The 20,309-nt window shown below is 45.9% G+C and overlaps 1 protein-coding gene across 1 annotated transcript in view; it reads left to right on the forward strand.

Moving 5' to 3' along the window:
- Positions 1–8,651, forward strand: part of LOC307163334 (uncharacterized protein) — a gene marked incomplete at its 3' end in the record, with an annotated part of 38,287 nt that extends 29,636 nt beyond the window's left edge. The window contains exons 13-14 of the mRNA XM_079879368.1: positions 7,924–7,950; positions 8,104–8,651. Coding sequence (XP_079735494.1) covers positions 7,924–7,950; positions 8,104–8,651 — 575 coding nt within the window. The remainder of the gene's footprint in view (positions 1–7,923; positions 7,951–8,103) is intronic.
- Positions 8,652–20,309: the final 11,658 nt, after the last annotated feature.

Consider the following 20,309-nt stretch of genomic DNA (forward strand, 5'->3'; position numbering starts at 1 on the left):
TATTCTTGTCCACGAAGTGCCTATGGTGTCCACCAACAGCCTATTCTTGTCCACGAAGTGCCTATGGTGTCCACCAACAGCCTATTCTTGTCCACGAAGTGCCTATGGTGTCCACCAACAGCCTATTCTTGTCCACGAAGTGCCTATGGTGTCCACCAACAGCCTATTCTTGTCCACGAAGTGCCTATGGTGTCCCCTAACAGCCTATTTGTGCCATAGTCTTCCTCTTGTCCATGAAGCACCTAGGATGTCCCCTGACAGCCTATTCTTGTCCACGAAGTGCCTATAGTGTCCCCTAACAGCATATTTGTGCCATAGTCTTCCTCTTGTCCACGAAGCACTTATGGTGTCCCCTGTCAGCCTAGTCTTCGTCCCTTTGTCCACGAAACGCCTATGGTGTCCCCTTCCAACCTATTTCCATCACGGCAACCCCCGTTGGAGTGTTTATGTTCTTCAGGGGTCAAAAGGTCGCAGGGGCTCCAAATTTGGCATCGGGGAAGTCCAGGGGCCCCCGGCCCAAGACCCCGGACCCCGGGGTCCAGGGTCATTTCCGAGTGTGTTATTCAGCCAACGGGTTGGTTATAAAGGTCCGTTCGACCCGAAACCGTGTCGTGCGTCTCGTCACGGGCCCCTGGGGCGGCGTCCGAAGTTCCGTGCCCTTTCGACTTTTTTTCGTTCTTATTTGGTCTAGTTGGACACCAACAGCCTATGTCGAATAAGTTGCAGGTGGGACGTCTGGAAAACTGGGGTCAAAAGGTCGCAGGGGCTCCAAATTTTGTACGGGGGTAATCCGGGGGCCCCCGGGGTCCTATATTAGTCATATGTCTATTTTTTGGCAGAAAAACATTCTCCTCCCTATTTTTCAATTTGCCCATTCAAGAGGGTCTGTAGGTCTATGTGAGAAAGAGGGCCTATTGAGAATTTTTGACAAAGCACACCAAAAATATGTCCCCTGTGTTCTAGACGCCCTTCCTATTGATATGCTGTCGTGGGGCCCCCAGACGACCGGCACGTGAAGTTTGGGGCCCCTCGAAGCTCCGGGTGCCGGACGGGACCTGTGTACACGTGTAACTTATACCATTCATTTTCGTAGGTGATTCGTGGACAATGGACAGAATGGTCCGATCGACCCGAAACTGACTAGGGCGTCTCGTCACCGGCCCCTGGGACGGTGTGTGAAGTTCCGTGTCCCTTTGACCTATTTTCGTGCTTAATTGGCCCAATTGGACACCAACAGCCTATGTCAAATAAGTTACAGATGGGACTACAGTTAGGGTTAGGGTTAAGTCAGGGTTCGGCACTGTCGTCCCGAAACTGACTTGGGGGCCTCGTCACGGGCCCCTGGGACGGTGTGTGAAGTTCCGTGTCCCTTCGACCTATTTTCGTGCTTAATTGGCCCAATTGGACACCAACAGCCTATGTCGAATAAGTTGCAGGTGGGACGTCTGGAAAACTGGGGTCAAAAGGTCGCAGGGGCTCCAAATTTTGTACGGTGGTAATCCGGGGGCCCCCGGGGTCCTATGTTAGTCATATGTCTATTTTTTGGCAGAAAAACATTCTCCTCCCTATTTTTCAATTTGCCCATTCAAGAGGGTCTGTAGGTCTATGTGAGAAAGAGGGCCTATTGAGAATTTTTGACAAAGCACACCAAAAATATGTCCCCTGTGTTCTAGACGCCCTTCCTATTGATATGCTGTCGTGGGGCCCCCAGACGACCGGCACGTGAAGTTTGGGGCCCCTCGAAGCTCCGGTTGCCGGACGGGACCTTTGTACACGTGTAACTTATACCATTCATTTTCGTAGGTGATTCGTGGACAACGGACAGAATGGTCCGATCGACCCGAAACTGACTTGGGCGTCTCGTCACCGGCCCCTGGGACGGTGTGTGAAGTTCCGTGTCCCTTTGACCTATTTTCGTGCTTAATTGGCCCAATTGGACACCAACAGCCTATGTCAAATAAGTTACAGATGGGACAACAGTTAGGGTTAGGGTTAAGTCAGGGTTCGGCACTGTCGTCCCGAAACTGACTTGGGGGCCTCGTCACGGGCCCCTGGGACGGTGTGTGAAGTTCCGTGTCCCTTCGACCTATTTTCGTGCTTAATTGGCCCAATTGGACACCAACAGCCTATGTCGAATAAGTTGCAGGTGGGACGTCTGGAAAACTGGGGTCAAAAGGTCGCAGGGACTCAAAAAAAATTTCAGTTGGTGGTCCGGGGCCCACCGTGGGGCCCCAGATGGCCAGCACGTGAAATTGTACCTCATAAAAGCACTGTAATTATGAACTATGATCCATTATTACATTGTCCACGGACAGCCTACAGGTGCCCTGTCGAATAAGTTACAGATGGGACTTCAAAACATCCCACCGGCAACTTATTTGACAGGGCCCCTGAGAGCTGTCCGTGGACAGTGTGATTTTATGCAAATTTTGCACAATTAATGTGTGAAATGTACACCAGTGTCTTGTACAGTGTCCCCTGAGTGGTGTACAGTAGGTTTGACCACAAGTAACCACTCTATTTATGAAATATGACCTTTTAATGCAATGTCCACGGGGAGCCTACAGGTGCCCTGTCGAATAAGTTACAGATGGGACTTCAAAACATCCCACCGGCAACTTATTTGACAGGGCCACTTTAGGCTGTCCGTGGACAGTGTGTTTTTATGCAAATTTTGCACAATTAATGGGTCAAATGTACACCAGTGTGTTGTACAGTGTCCCCTGAGTGGTGTACAGTAGGTTTGACCACATAAAAGCACTGTAGTTAGTTACAGGTGGCCAATCACCCTAAAACTCACACGTATCTTTCTTAAAACTCACATGCTGAAAATGTCTAAGTCAAAAACGGCATCCCACCTGCAACCTATTTGACAGTGCCCCTGAGAGCTGTCCGTGGACAGTGTGATTTTATGCAAATTTTGCACAATTAATGGGTCAAATGTACACCAGTGTGTTGTACAGTGTCCCCTGAGTGGTGTACATTAGGTTTGACCACATAAAAGCACTGTAGTTAGTTACAGGTGGCCAATCACCCTAAAACTCACACGTATCTTTCTTAAAACTCACATGCTGAAAATGTCTAAGTCAAAAACGGCATCCCACCTGCAACCTATTTGACAGGGCCCCTGAGAGCTGTCCGTGGACAGTGTGTTTTTATGCAAATTTTGCACAATTAATGGGTGAAATGTACACCAGTGTGTTGTACAGTGTCCCCTGAGTGGTGTACAGTAGGTTTGACCACAAGTAAGCACTTTATTTATGAAATATGACCCTTTTAATGCAATGTCCACGGACAGCGCACAGGGCCTCCGTCGAATAAGTTGCCGGTGGGCTCCGAACTTTGAACGGCCATAACTCGGGGACCCGGCCGCCTAGCGACACCAAACTCGGGTCAAAGTAGGTCCCCGAGGGGCCCTCTCCAACGGGCCCTAGCCCGAGGCTCTAGCGCCCCCACGGTCCGAGATACGGGGCCCAACAGGAAAGGGTGTACTTGAGAAGGAAGGGTCCCAGAGGCTCGGGACTCTGGGGTCTTAGAGGGCCCCTAGGGGCCCCTCACCACCCCAAAGGACGAACCGCTGGGACACGTCCTTTTCGAGATATCGACCATTTTGTCTAAAAGTCCCTTATGTATAACCGGGTGTATCTTGGGAGTTAAGCCGAGTTGGAGCTCCAAACTCCGGGCGTGAGGAGGGCCCTTAGGGCCCCTTCTGACCCCACCGTCCCCAGCTCCTGGGACCTTCCAGTTCCGAGATACGGCCACTTCCGGTCCAGCTTTGACCGGGTGTATCTCGGAAAGCACGCCGACTTTGAGCTCCAAACTCCGGGTGTGAGGGGGTACCAGTGGGCCCCCCATGACCCCAGAGTATGGAGCCCCAAGTCGGCTTGGTTTTGGAGTTATGCCCGGTCAAAGATGGGACTTTGACCGGGTGTATCTTGGGAACCAAGCCGACTTTGAGCTCCAAACTCCGGGTGTGGGGAGGTACCCATGTGCCCCCCTCATGCCGGGAGTATGGAGCCCCAAGTCGGCTTGGTTTTGGAGTTATGCCCGGTCAAAGATGGGACTTTGACCGGGTGTATCTTGGGAACCAAGCCGAATTAGAGCTCCACACTCTGGGCATGGGGGGGTACCAGTGGGCCCCCCATGACCCCCGAGTATGGAGCCCCAAGTCGGCTCCGTTCCAGAGATATGGCCACTTCCTGTGGAACTTTGACCGGGTGTATCTCTGAAAGCACGCCGACTTTGAGCTCCAAACTCCGGGTGTGAGGGGGTACCAGTGGGCCCCCCATGACCCCAGAGTATGGAGCCCCAAGTCGGCTTGGTTTTGGAGTTATGCCCGGTCAAAAACAGCATCCCACCTGCAACCTATTTGACAGGGCCCCTGTGAGCTGTCCGTGGACAGTGTGTTTTTATGCAAATTTTGCACAATTAATGGGTCAAATGTACACCAGTGTGTTGTACAGTGTCCCCTGAGTGGTGTACAGTAGGTTTGACCACATAAAAGCACTGTAGTTAGTTACAGGTGGCCAATCACCCTAAAACTCACACGTATCTTTCTTAAAACTCACATGCTGAAAATGTCTAAGTCAAAAACGGCATCCCACCTGCAACCTATTTGACAGGGCCCCTGAGAGCTGTCCGTGGACAGTGTGATTTTATGCAAATTTTGCACAATTAATGGGTCAAATGTACACCAGTGTGTTGTACAGTGTCCCCTGAGTGGTGTACAGTAGGTTTGACCACATAAAAGCACTGTAGTTAGTTACAGGTGGCCAATCACCCTAAAACTCACACGTATCTTTCTTAAAACTCACATGCTGAAAATGTCTAAGTCAAAAACGGCATCCCACCTGCAACCTATTTGACAGGGCCCCTGTGAGCTGTCCGTGGACAGTGTGATTTTATGCAAATTTTGCACAATTAATGGGTCAAATGTACACCAGTGTGTTGTACAGTGTCCCCTGAGTGGTGTACAGTAGGTTTGACCACAAAAAATATTCAAAGGGATGAAGAATAGGCTGTCAGGGGACACCATATGCACTTAGTGGACAAAGGGATGAAGAATAGGCTGTCAGGGGACACAATAGGCACTTTGTGGACCTAGGGATGAAGAATAGGCTGTTAGGGGACATCATAGGCACTTTGTGGACAAACCGATGAAGAATAGGCTGTCAGGGGACACAATAGGCACTTCGTGGACAAATGGATGAAGAATAGGCTGTCAGGGGACACCATAGGCACTTTGTGGACAAAACGATGAAGAATAGGCTGTCAGGGGACACAATAGGCACTTCGTGGACAAATGGATGAAGAATAGGCTGTCAGGGGACACCATAGGCACTTCGTGGACAAACCGATGAAGATTAGGCTGTCAGGGGACACCATAAGCACTTCGTGGACAAAGGGATGAAGAATAGGCTGTCAGGGGACACCATAGGCACTTCGTGGACAAACCGATGAAGAATAGGCTGTCAGGGGACACCATAAGCACTTCGTGGACAAAGGGATGAAGAATAGGCTGTCAGGGGACACCATAGGCACTTCGTGGACAAACCGATGAAGAATAGGCTGTCAGGGGACACCATAGGCACTTCGTGGACAAAAGGAATGGATTATAGGCTGGAAGGGGACAAATAGGCTCTCCGTGGACGGCACCGCCCACCCCGCGACTTCGGCCAATGGCGTGGGGCGGGTGGGCGGGAAATAGGCTGTAAGGGGGACGTTTAGGCTGTCCGTGGACAGGGGGCGTTTCCGGGATCGATCCCCGCCCCCTGGCTTCATTTAGGCTGGAAGGGGACAAATAGGCTCTCCGTGGACGTCCCCGCCCACCCCGCGACTTCGGCCAATGGCGTGGGGCGCGGAGGCGGGGAATAGGCTGCAAGGGGGACGTTTAGGCTGTCCGTGGACAGAGGGCGTTTCCGGGATCGATCCCCGCCCCCTGGCTTCGTTTAGGCTGTAAGGGGACAAATAGGCTCTCCGTGGACGGCCCCGCCCACCCCGTGACTTCGGCCAATGGCGCGGAGCCTGTAAGGGTGAATAGGCTGTAAGGGGGACGTTTAGGCACTCCGTGGACGCCCACCCCCAACTTATTCGACGCCCGTCGAATAGGCTGCGGGTGGGACGTCGGTGAGCCACCTGGTGGCGGATGCCCGAACTGCGGTTTTGGGGAGGTAACTTCTGGCCCCTCCCATATGGCCCCTGGGGGGTCTAGAGTCTTGGCACCGCCTCTCAGGGGACCTTGGGGACGGCCCCTTTCGGGAAGGGGCGTCACGGGGCCCCCCAAAAATCGTCTAGGGGGCGCTGCGCAGCGTCCACGAAGTGCGTCCCACTTCGCGTCATTTGAGTGGCGCCCTGGACCCTGTTTGAATTGACTTCCCTAAAGGGCGGAACGGAAGAGCGGTGTTTTGTCCCGCGACTAGAGCGTCTCACTGTCACCCAATCGCCCTGCTGCACGGGCTCTGTGGCCGGAACCGAAATATGTACAGAGTTCACTAAGCTAGTCGCATCCAACGCAGTATCTAAAGCCCTTGCACTCTTACAATTAACCTCGATTAAAGTTTGGATGCGTGTCTCTAGTTCGGAAATCTTCCCCATCAGCTTTACGATCTCCCTGCATTTATCACATGTAAACCCTGTGCTGACAGAGAAGGCTATGCTATACATGTTGCATGAGGTGCAAGTGACAATAAGAGGAGAAGATGACATGACTCACCGTGTTTGTTGACTGATACCACAGTTTTTTGATGAACTCGTAAAAGGCGCGCGAGAAAAAATAAATGAATAAAGAGCGCAGGGAAGGCGCGAGCGCGCTAGAGAACAAATAAATAAACAAATAAATAAATAAAGAGCGCACGGAAGGCGCGAGCGCACTAGAGAATACAAATAAATAAATAAAGAGTGCACGGATGGCACGCTAACAGGCTAGCGAATTACTAGCGTGTTTGTGCTAGTAATAACGATTTAGATTGAAGCTAGCGATGTCTGGTTAATGTGTGATGTTGATTAAGTTATATTTAGCAGTATAAATAACAAGGAATGGTAGTAAATAGTGATTAAAACAGAAAGATACGAAGCTTACAGACGCAAACCAATGCAACGCAGCAGCAGCAGCAGAGCAGACAGGAGCCAAATATTTATCATCTTTATTTTTATCATCTTTTAATATCAGTAATGAAGAATGAGTCTGTTAAAGCTGAAATAAGAGAAGTGTGTGATCATGTGTTTGTGTCTCATTATCATCACAGTTCTTCTTGAAGAGAGCAGGTCATATTCATCTCTAATTTCAGAAAACATGCAGTAAATTCATCTTGTACTAGAAGCTTCATCACTGTAACCAGAACCCTGAGGCTTTAGTAAATCTGTGAACACTTTTAGATGAGAAACAACAGAAAGAAACATTAATTTTCTGCCATTTTCTGTTGGTCTTTTCAGCTGTTTCATCTAAATGTTGTGATTATGTGTCAGATAAAATCAGTTTAGCAGAAGAAAATCAAATGGATAGACATCATGAATTTAAGATGCAAATTTTTATTTTTTATTGGAATATTTCTGACCTTTGCAGTGCTGGGCTTTCATTTGAATTTTCTTAAAGATTATTTTTTTATAGTGTTGTCTTTGCTGAATAACCACAACACTAATACACTCCAAAACTGAGATGAATAACATTAGGCATAACAATATCTCAAATACAAATTTCATAATTTTTTTTACAAAACATTCCCAAAGATGTTCTAAAAAGGAGGAATATTTCGAGCTCAAACACAATAGGAGTTCAGGGATTTTTTAAATATCAGCAGAGAGACATTGATCAGATAAAACATGATGTTGTAGAATTCTTTAAATATAACCTTAAATCTCATCTATCATTCCACACATAAACATGTCAAAGATCTGATGGTGTTTTATTGTCATGTGTCTCTACAGAACTGAAGAGGAGACAGCAGTATGCAGGTACAGTGTGCTGTCTGCACTACACTAGATTACATTCAGATACTCACAGCTTCATCACTGACCGACAGTAAGATTAAACACTTATTACATATTACAAACATCATCACTAAATATCTGTATTTTGAATTTGTGATTCATATTCTGTTTTCTCAGTGGATGTGACTCTGGATCCTGATACAGCTCATCCTAAACTCATCCTGTCTGATGATGGAAAACAAGTGAAACATGGAGACATTAGACAGAAACTCCCAGACAAACCAGAGAGATTTGATAGATATGCAATTGTCCTGGGAAAGGAGGGATTCTCCTCAGGGAGATTTTATTTTGAGGTGCAGGTGAAGGGAAAGACTGAATGGACTGTAGGAGTGGCCAGAGAATCCATTAACAGGAAGGTAGAGATCACAATGAATCCCAATGATGGATGTTGGACTGTGGCTCTGAGGAATGAGAATGAATATAAAGCCTGTGATGATCCTCCTGTCTCTCTGTGTGTGAGAGTGAAGCCGCAGCGGGTCAGTGTGTTTGTGGATTATGAGGAGGGTCTGCTCTCCTTTTATGATATGGAGACCAGCTCTCATCTCTACTCTTTCACTGATCAGTCTTTCACTGGGAAACTCTATCCATTTTTTTGCCCGTGCCGTAATGATGGAGGTAAAAACTCAACTCCACTGATCATCACACCTGTCAATAACAATAAATGAATTTATACCCCTAATACGAAATACTTGATGAAAATAAAGTTTCATGTAATTAATGTTTAAAAACATAAACAAGATGTGTTCTTACTCAAAGGATGAGAATCATTTGTTGCTGCTTTACATCAAAGTGATTCAGCATCTGAATAAAGACATTCATTTCTTTGTACTTTTTTTTTGTTGTTGTTTCTGTTTTATCGTGTCCAATATTATTGTTAGGAATCAATCAGGCTCATTCACATCCACAACACAAAGATCACACTCACCCGAATACTAATCACCTGCACCTGTCATCAATCCCAGCAATCACTGAGCACTACAAAGGAACATGCTTGTGCCATATTCAAGCCTGCCGCTATCTGCAAGAGAAAAGATCATTCATCAATGTTATTCTCAGAGTACCTGTTAATGCATCTACATTTACCTGGTGTCCAACGAGAGCTTCAATAAAAAGTTATACTGAATCCTTCAAACCTTGGTATCCGAGTGTACATCCTGACAATTATGATTACCTCTCCTCTAACAGATATTTTGGAGTGTGATTCAGGTTCACAACTATTATATAAAGGGTTAGTTCACCCAAAAATGAAAATTCTGTCAGTAATTACTCACCCTCATGTTGTTCCAACCCCGTAAGACTTTCGTTCATCTTCGGAACACAAATTAAGATATTTTTGATGAAATCTGACGGCTACATCACTCCTCCATAGGCTTTCAGAGGGACCGAAACTCGTCAGCCCAAAAAAGTTATTAAAAACATTGTTAAAATAGCTCAAGTGACTACAGTGGCTCTACATTACGTTTATAATGCGACGACAATACTTTATAATATTTTGTGCGGAAAAACAACAAAAATAACGACTTTATCCAACTATTAGTGTTCTTCAATGTGGGCCTCTGACGAGAGTTCACGGGAGCGCCACGACACATGCGCGAGAACTGAGATTACGGCGTTCTTCTTCTTCTTCTTCGTTCTACAGCGTGCGTCTTCCTCTGCTTATAAACAGACCGTTTTGCGCTTCCGGCAATGTCGGGACGTCATCTTGTACATAGATATCATATTATTATATGATATCTATGATCTTGTACAGTAAATGGCGGTAATACTCCTAAGGAGTGAGCAGCTAGTAACAATAGAAGAAGAACGCCGTAATCTCAGTTCTCGTGCATGCGTCGTGGTGCTCCCGTGAACTCTCGTCAGAGGCCCACATTGAAGAACACTAATAGTTGGATAAAGTCGTTATTTTTGTTGTTTTTCCGCACAAAAAGTATTGTCGTCGCATGATAAACGTAATGTAGAGCCACTGTAGTCACTTGGACTATTTTAACGATGTTTTTAATAACTTTTCTGGGCTGACGAGTTTCGGTCCCTCTGAAAGCCTATGAAGGAGTGAGCCAGCTCTCAGATTTCATCAAAAATATCTTAATTTGTGTTCCGAAGATGAACGAAAGACTTACATGGTTGGAACAACACGAGGGTGAGTAATTACTGACAGAATTTTCATTTTTGGGTGAACTAACCCTTTAATCAGGGTCATCGGTTTGATTTGTACATAAAATTCACACACTTTTGGTGGCTTTATAAACATGTTAAGATGAAATTTAAAACATATTTTATATGTAAAATTCAGTAGATATTCATAGATATGTCGTTTTTACAGTATTATTTAATCACAGTTTACAGTAAAAGAGTAAAGAAAGCTGCGTTAGCTTGAGATACGAGACATGAGAAGTTCACCTGTGCATATTTATAAATATGAATGGGCCTAATTTACGCAACTATTTGTGAATTGTTTGTGGAATGAATAAAAAACAAAGATAGAAAGTTGAAAAAATCTTACAAAGGTAATGAAGAATAAAGATAATAGACAAATCAAGTCCAAACACCACATTATTGGAGCTCGCCATAAAAATTACACTCACATATTTATTATTCTTCTTCTGTACAAAACTTGGCGCGTAACTCATCCCGCAGTGTTTGTCATTGACCCATGAATGAGATGGACATCAAATCGTGCGGATTATTGAGGAGAGGTGAGCTATGACTTTTATAAGCGATTGAGTGAACGATGTTCGTCCGGCAGGCGTAAAAGAGGGCGAATACAATCCCATAGACTTTACATTGTGTAGTAGTAGTAGCCTTTATTGTCACTTAGTCACAAGTACCAGTGAAATTAGCCATCAACCTGTCCATACAAACATATACAATATGACAAGGGGGTAGACAGGACAGGAAGACAGAGCATTGAGGAAAAAAATACAGCATAACATGAGGAGAGGTGAGGAGAATAAAGGCAACCCCCAGACTATGCTCCTGTAAGGAGTACAGTTTGGGAACAGTAAAAAAAACACCTCAGCAACATTAGCACATAATCAGTACAACATGAACACACAAGACTTGCAACAGGGGAGGGGAGTGGGGGATGGAGTTAACCCAGCACAGGCAAGCAGCCATCCGGTCCTGCAGCCATTTTCGGCGCTGGTCACAGACCCGCCTGTCAGACTGGTGGTACAAAGCGTCGAAGGCGAGGGATGGGGGGTGATTGCATATCTGTATGTATGTAAGAGTTCGTGTATGTGTAGGCCTGGAGAGTCGCTACGCCTGGCATCCTAATCTAGATGCCTCAGTCCGCAGGATGTCATAGCGATACACAGCAATTGCCATGGAGACAACCTTGATCAGGTCCCAGACAGAGTCAACAATCAGCAGGTGTCTGTGGGGAATGGGGGAAGGAACGCAAGAGCGTCTCGCTGCAGTGCTCTTCCGGAGGAGTTGTTGTTGCAGCAGCGGCCTCGGCCAAGGCCAGTGCTGGTATAGGGGGGCCGAAAGCAGATAAGATTGGGATTGTTTGGTCTTGGGACGAGTAGCCGCATTCCAATTTACATAGCTCCTGGTCCATTTTGGTCTCCGAAACGATCCATTTGCCTTTGCAAAGCTGTGAGCTTCTCCATGATGTTATCCATATTGTGGTTCATAGTCATAGTCTGAGTGCTGACAGCTATGCCCACTGCTTCAATCATGACGGGCCGCCTTGTGGGGTTTTGGACAGCTGTCACCGTCTTCTTAATTCCTCGATAAACCAGGGCAATGCCTAATCCAAACAGCAGAAAACCTGTTATCATGGTTCCGAATAGGTAGATATCTTCAATGTCCTCCACGGAAAGAGCTGCCAGACACATGACCCGCCACCTCTCCCACGCGTCCATCGTGTAGCCAGCTACGAACGTTCCGGCAGGGCAGTCAGGTTCCCCCGAACCCAAGCTTCTCGTCGAGAAGATGGTGTCAATTGTGTTGAGAGACCAGTTGATCAAATCCATAATTTCTTTGTTTGGAGAGCAGTGCGGAGAGAGTCTCTCAAAGTACAAGACAGTAGACTAGACGAGGCAGCAAAGCAGGGGGGATAAGGGAGAGGAGGGGAAGAAAAATGTGACCGCCTTCGTTGAGAGCCAAAGAGTAGAAGACTAATTTTGATGGGTCATATCTCAGCGAGAATTTCATAGAAATGTGTGGGTTACCACATTTGAAGAGGCTGAAAGGCTCAGAACATACTTTGTAATGGGGTGTAAGTTGAACCTCTGGGCCTGGGGTGAAAGAGGTGCCCAAAATTGCAATGCAATTGCATGAAACAGGCGATCCATATCCTACTATGGTAACTTGCATAGGAATTTTGTATTGAACTTGACTTTGCATCACTGTGTCATAGAGACAAGGGAGTGAGCTCATTTTACTCAGGCAACCAATCAGTCTCTCATTAAGCTAAGATGATTAACCCTCTGAGGTCGACAAACGCGCCGGCGCGTTTTGCTGGATTTTCTCCACATTGTAGCACTATAAACTTAAATTACTCAGTCATTTATAGTCATACAGAAAAAAGAAATATAAAAAAAGAATCTGTGATATTTCTCCTTTTGTATGTGTCCACTTACAATCAAACCAAAACATTGTGCTTTTGTAAAATAAAGAAAATAAACAGGGTGTGCGTTCTGCCTCTCCGTCGCGGTGAACTTTTTTTTCTTGAGCACGTCTATAAACTGAAACAAAACTCAGCGAATACTTGTCACACATTTATGAGCCATATACCTTTATAAACATTTAAGTGTGTACTTTTAAATGATCGGATTCAAAACGAAAACAAATATTCTCTGTTTAAGTAATTTGTATAAAACCAACAAGATGTCCAGCTTCTCAAACGCTTCCTCATTACAGTTAATTTGGCCACGCCCACTCACGCAAAAGATATTCACATGCAAATCTCCACATGGACCGCGTCTCGCTCATTACCTCAACAACAAAACACTTCACTTCACTTTTCGTCGAGTTTGAAAGACGCGCGGTGAGCTTACATTGGAATTACCTCAGAAGAAAAAGAACGATATTTGAAGACAAGAAAGGTGTAAGGTAAGAAATTCTTACATATTAGTTTGTTATTGTTGCATAAATGTCACGTTGCAGTTGAACTGTTGCTAGATATATGGGGAATATTATAATATTTAGACCCGTGTTTACTGTTACTGTGTTTGTGGATATCTGCTCAAACGTAGATATGTGGTAACCATAATGTTTTATATTTGAGCGCGATCGCGTTTGAATGTATCATATTTTCCTGCGCGATCGCGTTTGAATGTACACATCATATTTTGGATGAAAGCAAAACGCAGCAAACGGCTTCATGTTTTTATTATTATCTAATTTCATATCATCATAACGGATGGAAACATTTGAAGTAACATGATAATCAATATATTTTTCTCTAGCTTGGTTGTTACTGAAATCTTTTTGAAAATATATATAGGCTGCTATATTGTTATTATTTTATGCAGCACTGCGCATAGCCTATACCTACAAGGCACAACAAACCTGGTGTTCATTATACTGTATAATATATTGTTGGAAACATTTGTGTGAGTGTGTGTGTGTATTCTGTGAATTTTAAAAAACAATTTTAACAAGAAAAATCTAAAATGTATTCCCAAAATCGTGCAGGCCTTTCTCTTGATATCAGTATGTTCACTTTTTTTTTTTTTTTTTTTTTTTTCAGGGCCTAGATGCCACTGAGTCCTGCTGACTTCAACGTTCACAGTACATGTCTCTGTACATGAACATGGTACTTTTTTGTTGTGTATCTTTGGATTATGTTGTGTTGTAAATAAATCCAAACAATTTTAAAAGCCATTCTTTTTTAAATCTCCTCATTCTTTGTGCAAGGGTGGTCAGAATGATGGGCCCTGATAAGCTCCTAATAGGGCCATTAGGGAGGTTCTTTGTCTTTCTCAGGTGTGGAAAACTTTCATATTAATGAGATGATCCGCCCCTTCGCATATTGCTTTATCACACAAAACACGTCGTAAAATTTTTAAATCAATATATTGTCTTCTCTGAATGAGCAGTCAGGGTGATTCTCACATAGTTTTAGAGCAAATATTCTAGGCTACGTCATACAATTTTCAAAAGTCTTGTGAAGAAATAATCAGTATGGGTTTCATGACCTTATTTCAGTGAGAATTTATTTTTGTATTTTCACAAACCACGCATAAATGTCATTATCTCAAAACTACAAACTTTTACATACATGCTGCTGATATATTATTGTAGCAGAGTTTGTGCTGAATACAGTGTAATTAGACTTTAGCCATGAAAATGTCACAAGTAACAGAAATAACCAGAAATGTCAGAGCATGTCAGAACACCTCCAGGGCCCAGAAAACACCTCAGACCTCAGAGGGTTAAGGATCATCATTAAGCTATCAAGCCACACCCTAGCAACCATTTAGAGCACCCTAGCAACAAGTCCATAGACTTCCAGTGAAAGAAACATCTTCGGATAGAAGCGTCATAGAAACATGAGGGTGGCTTGTTTGACTTGGGGCAGCAAACAGCCATTCACCAATCACCTTCACCACTTCCTAGCTACGCCGTAGCAACCACTGTTGAGCACCCTAACAACCCAAACCCAAAGAGTTTTATCTATAAATCTGAATGTCATAGAGGGATTGCGATTGGTTTATTTCATTCATATTGACAAGCAGCCTGTGGAGCATCATTGGCAGCTGCCAAGCCACTGCCTAACAACCATACAGAGTACCCTAGCAACCGTTTAACAAAACATATATCTCTGCATCAGAACATCATAGAGACATGTGGTTTAGCTCTTTTGACTCATGCTAGCAAACAGGACTTCCAACATGCTACACATGCTAGCAGTGAATATCTATGCTCATAGCGATAAGCTAAGTATTAAAACATGTTAAAAATGCTAACCATTTTTTTTAATTTTATAAAAACAAGTCAAAATGTGTTAGCATCATGCTAACAACATGTTAATTGTGTTATCATCATGCTAGTAACATGCTAATTATATTAGCATCTTGCTAAAACGTGCTAGCAAACATGAAAATCGTGTTAACATCACGTTAGTATATCATGCTAATCATGTTAACATCATGTTACCAACATGCTAATCATGTTAGCATTATGCTAGCATCTTGTTAATAGTGTTAGCATCTTGTTAAAAGCATGCTAATTGTGTTAGAATCTTGTTAAAAACATGTTAATCATGTTAGCATCTTGTTAAAAACATGCTAAGTGTGTTAGCATCTTGTTAAAAGCATGCTAATTTGTTAGAATCTTGTTAAAAACATGTTAATCATGTTAGCATTGTAGAATTGATAATAATCCAAGATATTTTAAATGAACAAAGATATTTGCTTGACTGTTTTTCTACCCCCTCTTCCTACCACAATGACCATTTGGAGTTCCTAAAGGCACAGAGGTTTCTGATAGTGATCTAGCAAGATGTGTGTACTTTGGGGGTCAATGAATTGTCACACCTTTAGTACAGTGGGGGACTCGTAATTATCTGATTGGTCAGTTTGAATGTCTCACATCTGGTTTTTAGTCACATGGTCAAGGAAAGGATAAAATAAGATTGAAACTGTTGCTCTGTCTCTTTGATGCTCTGGGTCCCTTTCTTGGGGCTCTCTTCTTATTCTCGGGGCTCTCTCCTTTTGCCTCCTCTTTTCTTTGTCTCTCTCTCTCTCTCTAAGGTAACATTTTACATGCTGGGTACAATTAATAATATAAGTTATCATCATCTCATACATCTATTTTGTAACTATTTTAAGTGTAACCATAACCATATTTTGTCATTAAACCTTTTCAATTACAACTAATGTGCTAACTAGTTTTGAAGTGGTATTGACTTTGAAGTGCTACATATTGCAATACAATATCGTCACTCTCTATAGCAACACTCTCCCACAAATATTAAGCTATTGTAACTGCGCTTATTTCCGTCGTTGGTATAAGTGGCAGTGGGTGGAATAGACAAGAAATGTGCAGTTTTCTACCATCTTGCTTAGAACGTTTCTTTAGTCATTCGGCATTTCTTGCAGACTGAACCACTGCAAGAATCCACCCTTACAGCATCTTGTTATAAACATGCTAATTGTGTTAGCATCTTGTTAAAACATGCTAATCATGTTAGCATCTTGTTAAATCCATACCCATATCGTACTCGGTTACTAACGTAACCTCGGTTCTCTCTAGTAGAGTACTGCGTAAGAGTATCTTACGCTAGGGGAAAATCCTTTTTCCGCGAAATACTGAAGCCAAAAATTATCCTTATTTTGTAATAATGTAAAACGCGTTGCGGCAGCATACAGACATAGGCAAGACGGCTCGCGCGCCTATTGGCTGTTCTGCGGCAACTGCAGCAGCCTATCGAGCGAGGCCTGGCGTGACGTCAGACCCAATGAGGGTGCTTCCCGAAACAGGCGTGGATTAGGCCTATAAATACAGCTCGCAGGCAGCTGATATCCAGTTTTTCATCTTCGAAGCAAACCAGAGCGTATGCATGCACGGCAAGATACGCAGTACTCGTTCCCTCTACTAGAGAGAACGAGGTTACGTTAGTAACTGTGTACGTTCTCTTACGAGAGGTCTCTCGTACTGCGTAAGAGTATCTTACGCTAGGGGACCCAATGCAAGACGCCGTGCGTGCTGGGATCTGACACCAAAGACCCGAGGGCGAAAACCCGGGGTTCATATAGTGCACAGTCACCCAGGGAACTCACAGGGAGTCCGGGAAGAGGGAGGGACGAAGCCGCGCTCTTCCTCATATAGCAGCGTCACTTAGACGCGGATTACATCATACAGACAGGGCGGGGTACGGCCTGAACTGATGGCCCATAGCATTTTTTTTTTTTTTTTTTACGGTCGATCAGTGAGCTGTGCTCTGTAGACACAGCATTCTGAACCGATAGCATCAGTACAGATAATACTGGTCATTAAGACCGACAGTTTCTGGCCTGTAGGGCGGGAACCTCTAGGTTGTAAAACCTTATAAATGTAGACGGGGAGGCCCAGCCTGCCGCCATACATATATCTTGCAAGGCAATCCCACTTGACCAGGCCCACGATGAAGCCATGCTTCTCGTGGAGTGCGCTCTGACACCCAGCGGGCATTGCATGCCCTTGGAAGCGTACGCTAGCTCAATAGCGTCAACTATCCATCTGGATAGGCTTTGTTTCAACACGGCTAGTCCCTTAGAACGCCTGCTGAATGAAACAAAGAGCTGCTCTGTCTGCCTGAAGACAGAAGAGTGAGACACATAAGCTCTTAATGCCCTGACTGGGCAAAGGAAGCTCGCGTCTCCTTCCTCATCAGAGACCGGTAGGGCTGACAGGGAAATGACCTGTGCCCTAAACGGTGTGTTGAGGGATTTTGGAACATAACCGTGCCTAGGTTTGAGTATAACTCTTGAGTCATTAGGCCCAAACTCCATGCACATCGAGCTTACTGAGAGCGCGTGTAAGTCCCCTATGCGCTTCACTGAAGCGAGAGCCAGAAGAAACACCGTCTTGAAAGACAGGTGTTTAAGATCAATCGTCTGCAAAGGCTTGAATGGGCCACCTTTCATGGCTTCCAGCACCGTAGAAAGGTCCCATACAGGGACTGAGGGAGGTCTGGGAGGATTCAGTCTCTTAGCTCCTCTGAGGAAGCGGATGACTAAATCGTTCCTTCCTATTGACTGACCAAGCGTTGTTCTCGAGAACGCTGCTATAGCTGCCACATAAACTTTGAGCGTGGAAGGGGTCCTGCTCTTATCCAACAGCTCCTGTAGGAAGGAGAGTACCTCCGTCACCCCACAGTCTGGGGGTGACACGCCACGAGCTGCGCACCAGCCGGAAAACACTGACCATTTTGAGGAGTAGAGACGTCGTGTAGATGGAGCTCTAGCCAGCGTGATCGTGTTTAACACTCCCTTTGGGAGATCAGTGGGTACCCGTTGATGGCCCAAACATGAAGGGATAACAGCTCTGGGTGAGGATGCCGAATTGAGCCGTAGGCCTGAGAGAGGAGGTCTCTTCTCACTGGCACTGGCCATGGGGCAGTGCTCGCTAGCTGCATCATAACTGGGAACCAGGGTTGGTTTTTCCAGAACGGCGCTACGAGCAGCACTGAGCATCCCTCTTCCCTGATCCGCTCTATCACCTGAGGCAGGAGAGAGATGGTGGGAAAAGCATAGAGCGGGCGGCGGGGCCATACATGAGCCAGCGCGTCCCTGCTCTTGGAGAAAAATTCCAGACAGTGAGCGTTTTCTTGAGACGCAAACAGGTCTACTTCCACTCTGCCGAATTTCTTCCACAGCAGTTGGACTGTCTGTGGGTGTAGAGACCATTCACCTGCCGGAACACTGTTCCTGGACAGTCTGTCTGGTCCTATGTTTAGGAGCCCTGGCACGTGCGCTGCTCTCAGCGAGAGCAGGTTGCGCTGAGCCCACACCAGGAGGCGTTCTGCTAGCCAGTGCAGGTTCCAGGACCTGAGGCCGCCCTGGCGATTTATGTAGGACACCACAGACATGTTGTCCGAGCGGTCCAGGACGTGGTGTCCTCTTATTTGGGGACAAAAACGCATCAGCGCGTTGTCTACTGCCAACATTTCGAGGCAGTTTATGTGCAGAAGCTTCTCCCGTTCTGACCATTGGCCGAAGAACGGTCTGCCCTCGAGCAGCGCTCCCCATCCCGAGGTGGATGCGTCCGTAGACACCACCCTCACCCTTGAGGAAGTCCCCAGGCTTACACCTGATTGGTACCAATCGTTTGCTTTCCAAGGTTTCAGAGCTGTGATGCATTTCTGATTGACCTTGAGACGAAGCAGACCGGAGGCCCACGCTCGGCGTGGTACTCGCGCTTTCAGCCAGAACTGCAGTGGGTGCATGCGGAGCAAGCCCAGCTGAAGCACTGATGATGCTGAGGCCATGAGACCTAGCATCCTCTGAAATTTCTTGAGCGGGACAGATGCGCCGCAGCGGAAAGAGCTCGCTTCGCGCTGAATGTCCAGTGTGCGCTGTGGTGATAGCCGTGCTATCATGGACAGCGATTCCAGCTCTGTGCCCAGAAAAGATATTATCTGTCTGGGGGACAGAGAACTCTTCGCCCAATTGACTCTGAGACCCAGATTCTCGAGGTGATCGAGTAAAATGGTCCTGTGCTCTACGAGCTCCGAGTGAGATTGAGCTAGAATCAGCCAATCGTCCAAGTAGTTCAATACTCGCATGCCCTGTAGCCTGAGGGGTGCATCCATGCACATCGTAAATGTACGGGGTGCTAGGGATAAGCCGAACGGCAGGACTGTGTACTGATATGCCTGGCCCTCGAAGGCGAATCTCAAAAATCTCCTGTGACGTGACGCTATCTGTATTTGAAAATACGCGTCTTTCAGATCTATTGACACAAACCAATCTCCTCGGCGAATCTGTGCGAGGATTTTTCTGGTCATGAGCATTCTGAACTGTCGCTTCGCAAGCACCCTGTTCAGTTGTCTTAGATCTAGTATGGGTCTGAGACCCCCATCTTTTTTCGGTACCAGGAAGTATCTGCTGTATAGCCCTCCTTCGCTCTGAGCTTGAGAGAGAGGCTCTATGGCCCCTTTGCTCAATAGTTTCACAATTTCGGCTCGAAGTAGATGTGCTACTTCTGTTTTCACTGTGGTTTCGACGCGCGCCGTATAGCGGCGAGGGCGTCGGCGAAACTGCAGCGAATAGCCTCTTTTTATAATGTCTAGCACCCACTTCGAAACCCCGGGTAGCCTTGCCCATGCATCTGCATGAATAGCTAGGAGTTGAATGCGAAGCGCGCTCCGTTCGCTCAGCGACAGAGGGGCTTCGGTGTGCTGTAACATAAGCGTCGCGCTCATGACATTTGAGGCAGGGGGTGTGCTGATAACAGCGGGCAGAGAGGGGGAGGGCTGGGCGAGTCCCGTAGGAACTGTCATGTCTATGTGTGGATGTGGGCGCGGGATAGCGGGCACATTTACAACACTGAGAGCATTGTCAGCCTGACCAGAGCGAATGCACGTTGGTTTCGTTTTTACAGAAACCTTGAGACATGCAGAACGTAGTGTTAATGGGCACTGGGTAGTGGGCACATTTATCACGTTTAATGCGCAATCGATCTGAGTCGATTTTATGTGCGCGAGCCCTGTGTGACGGGCTGTGCTTGTGTGTAGGAATGGGCACTGGGCAGTGGGCATTTTGTCTACACATATAACACCATCGGCCGTGGCCGGGACACCAGAAAATACACTCTTTTTGGGATTTATCTGGGTAGCCGTGAAAACGGCATTTGTGTGCAGGCAAGCGGGCAGTGGAACCGGCTTGTTG

The sequence above is a fragment of the Squalius cephalus genome, assembly GCF_949319135.1.
Source record: "Squalius cephalus genome assembly, chromosome: 8".
NCBI lineage: Eukaryota > Metazoa > Chordata > Actinopteri > Cypriniformes > Leuciscidae > Squalius > Squalius cephalus.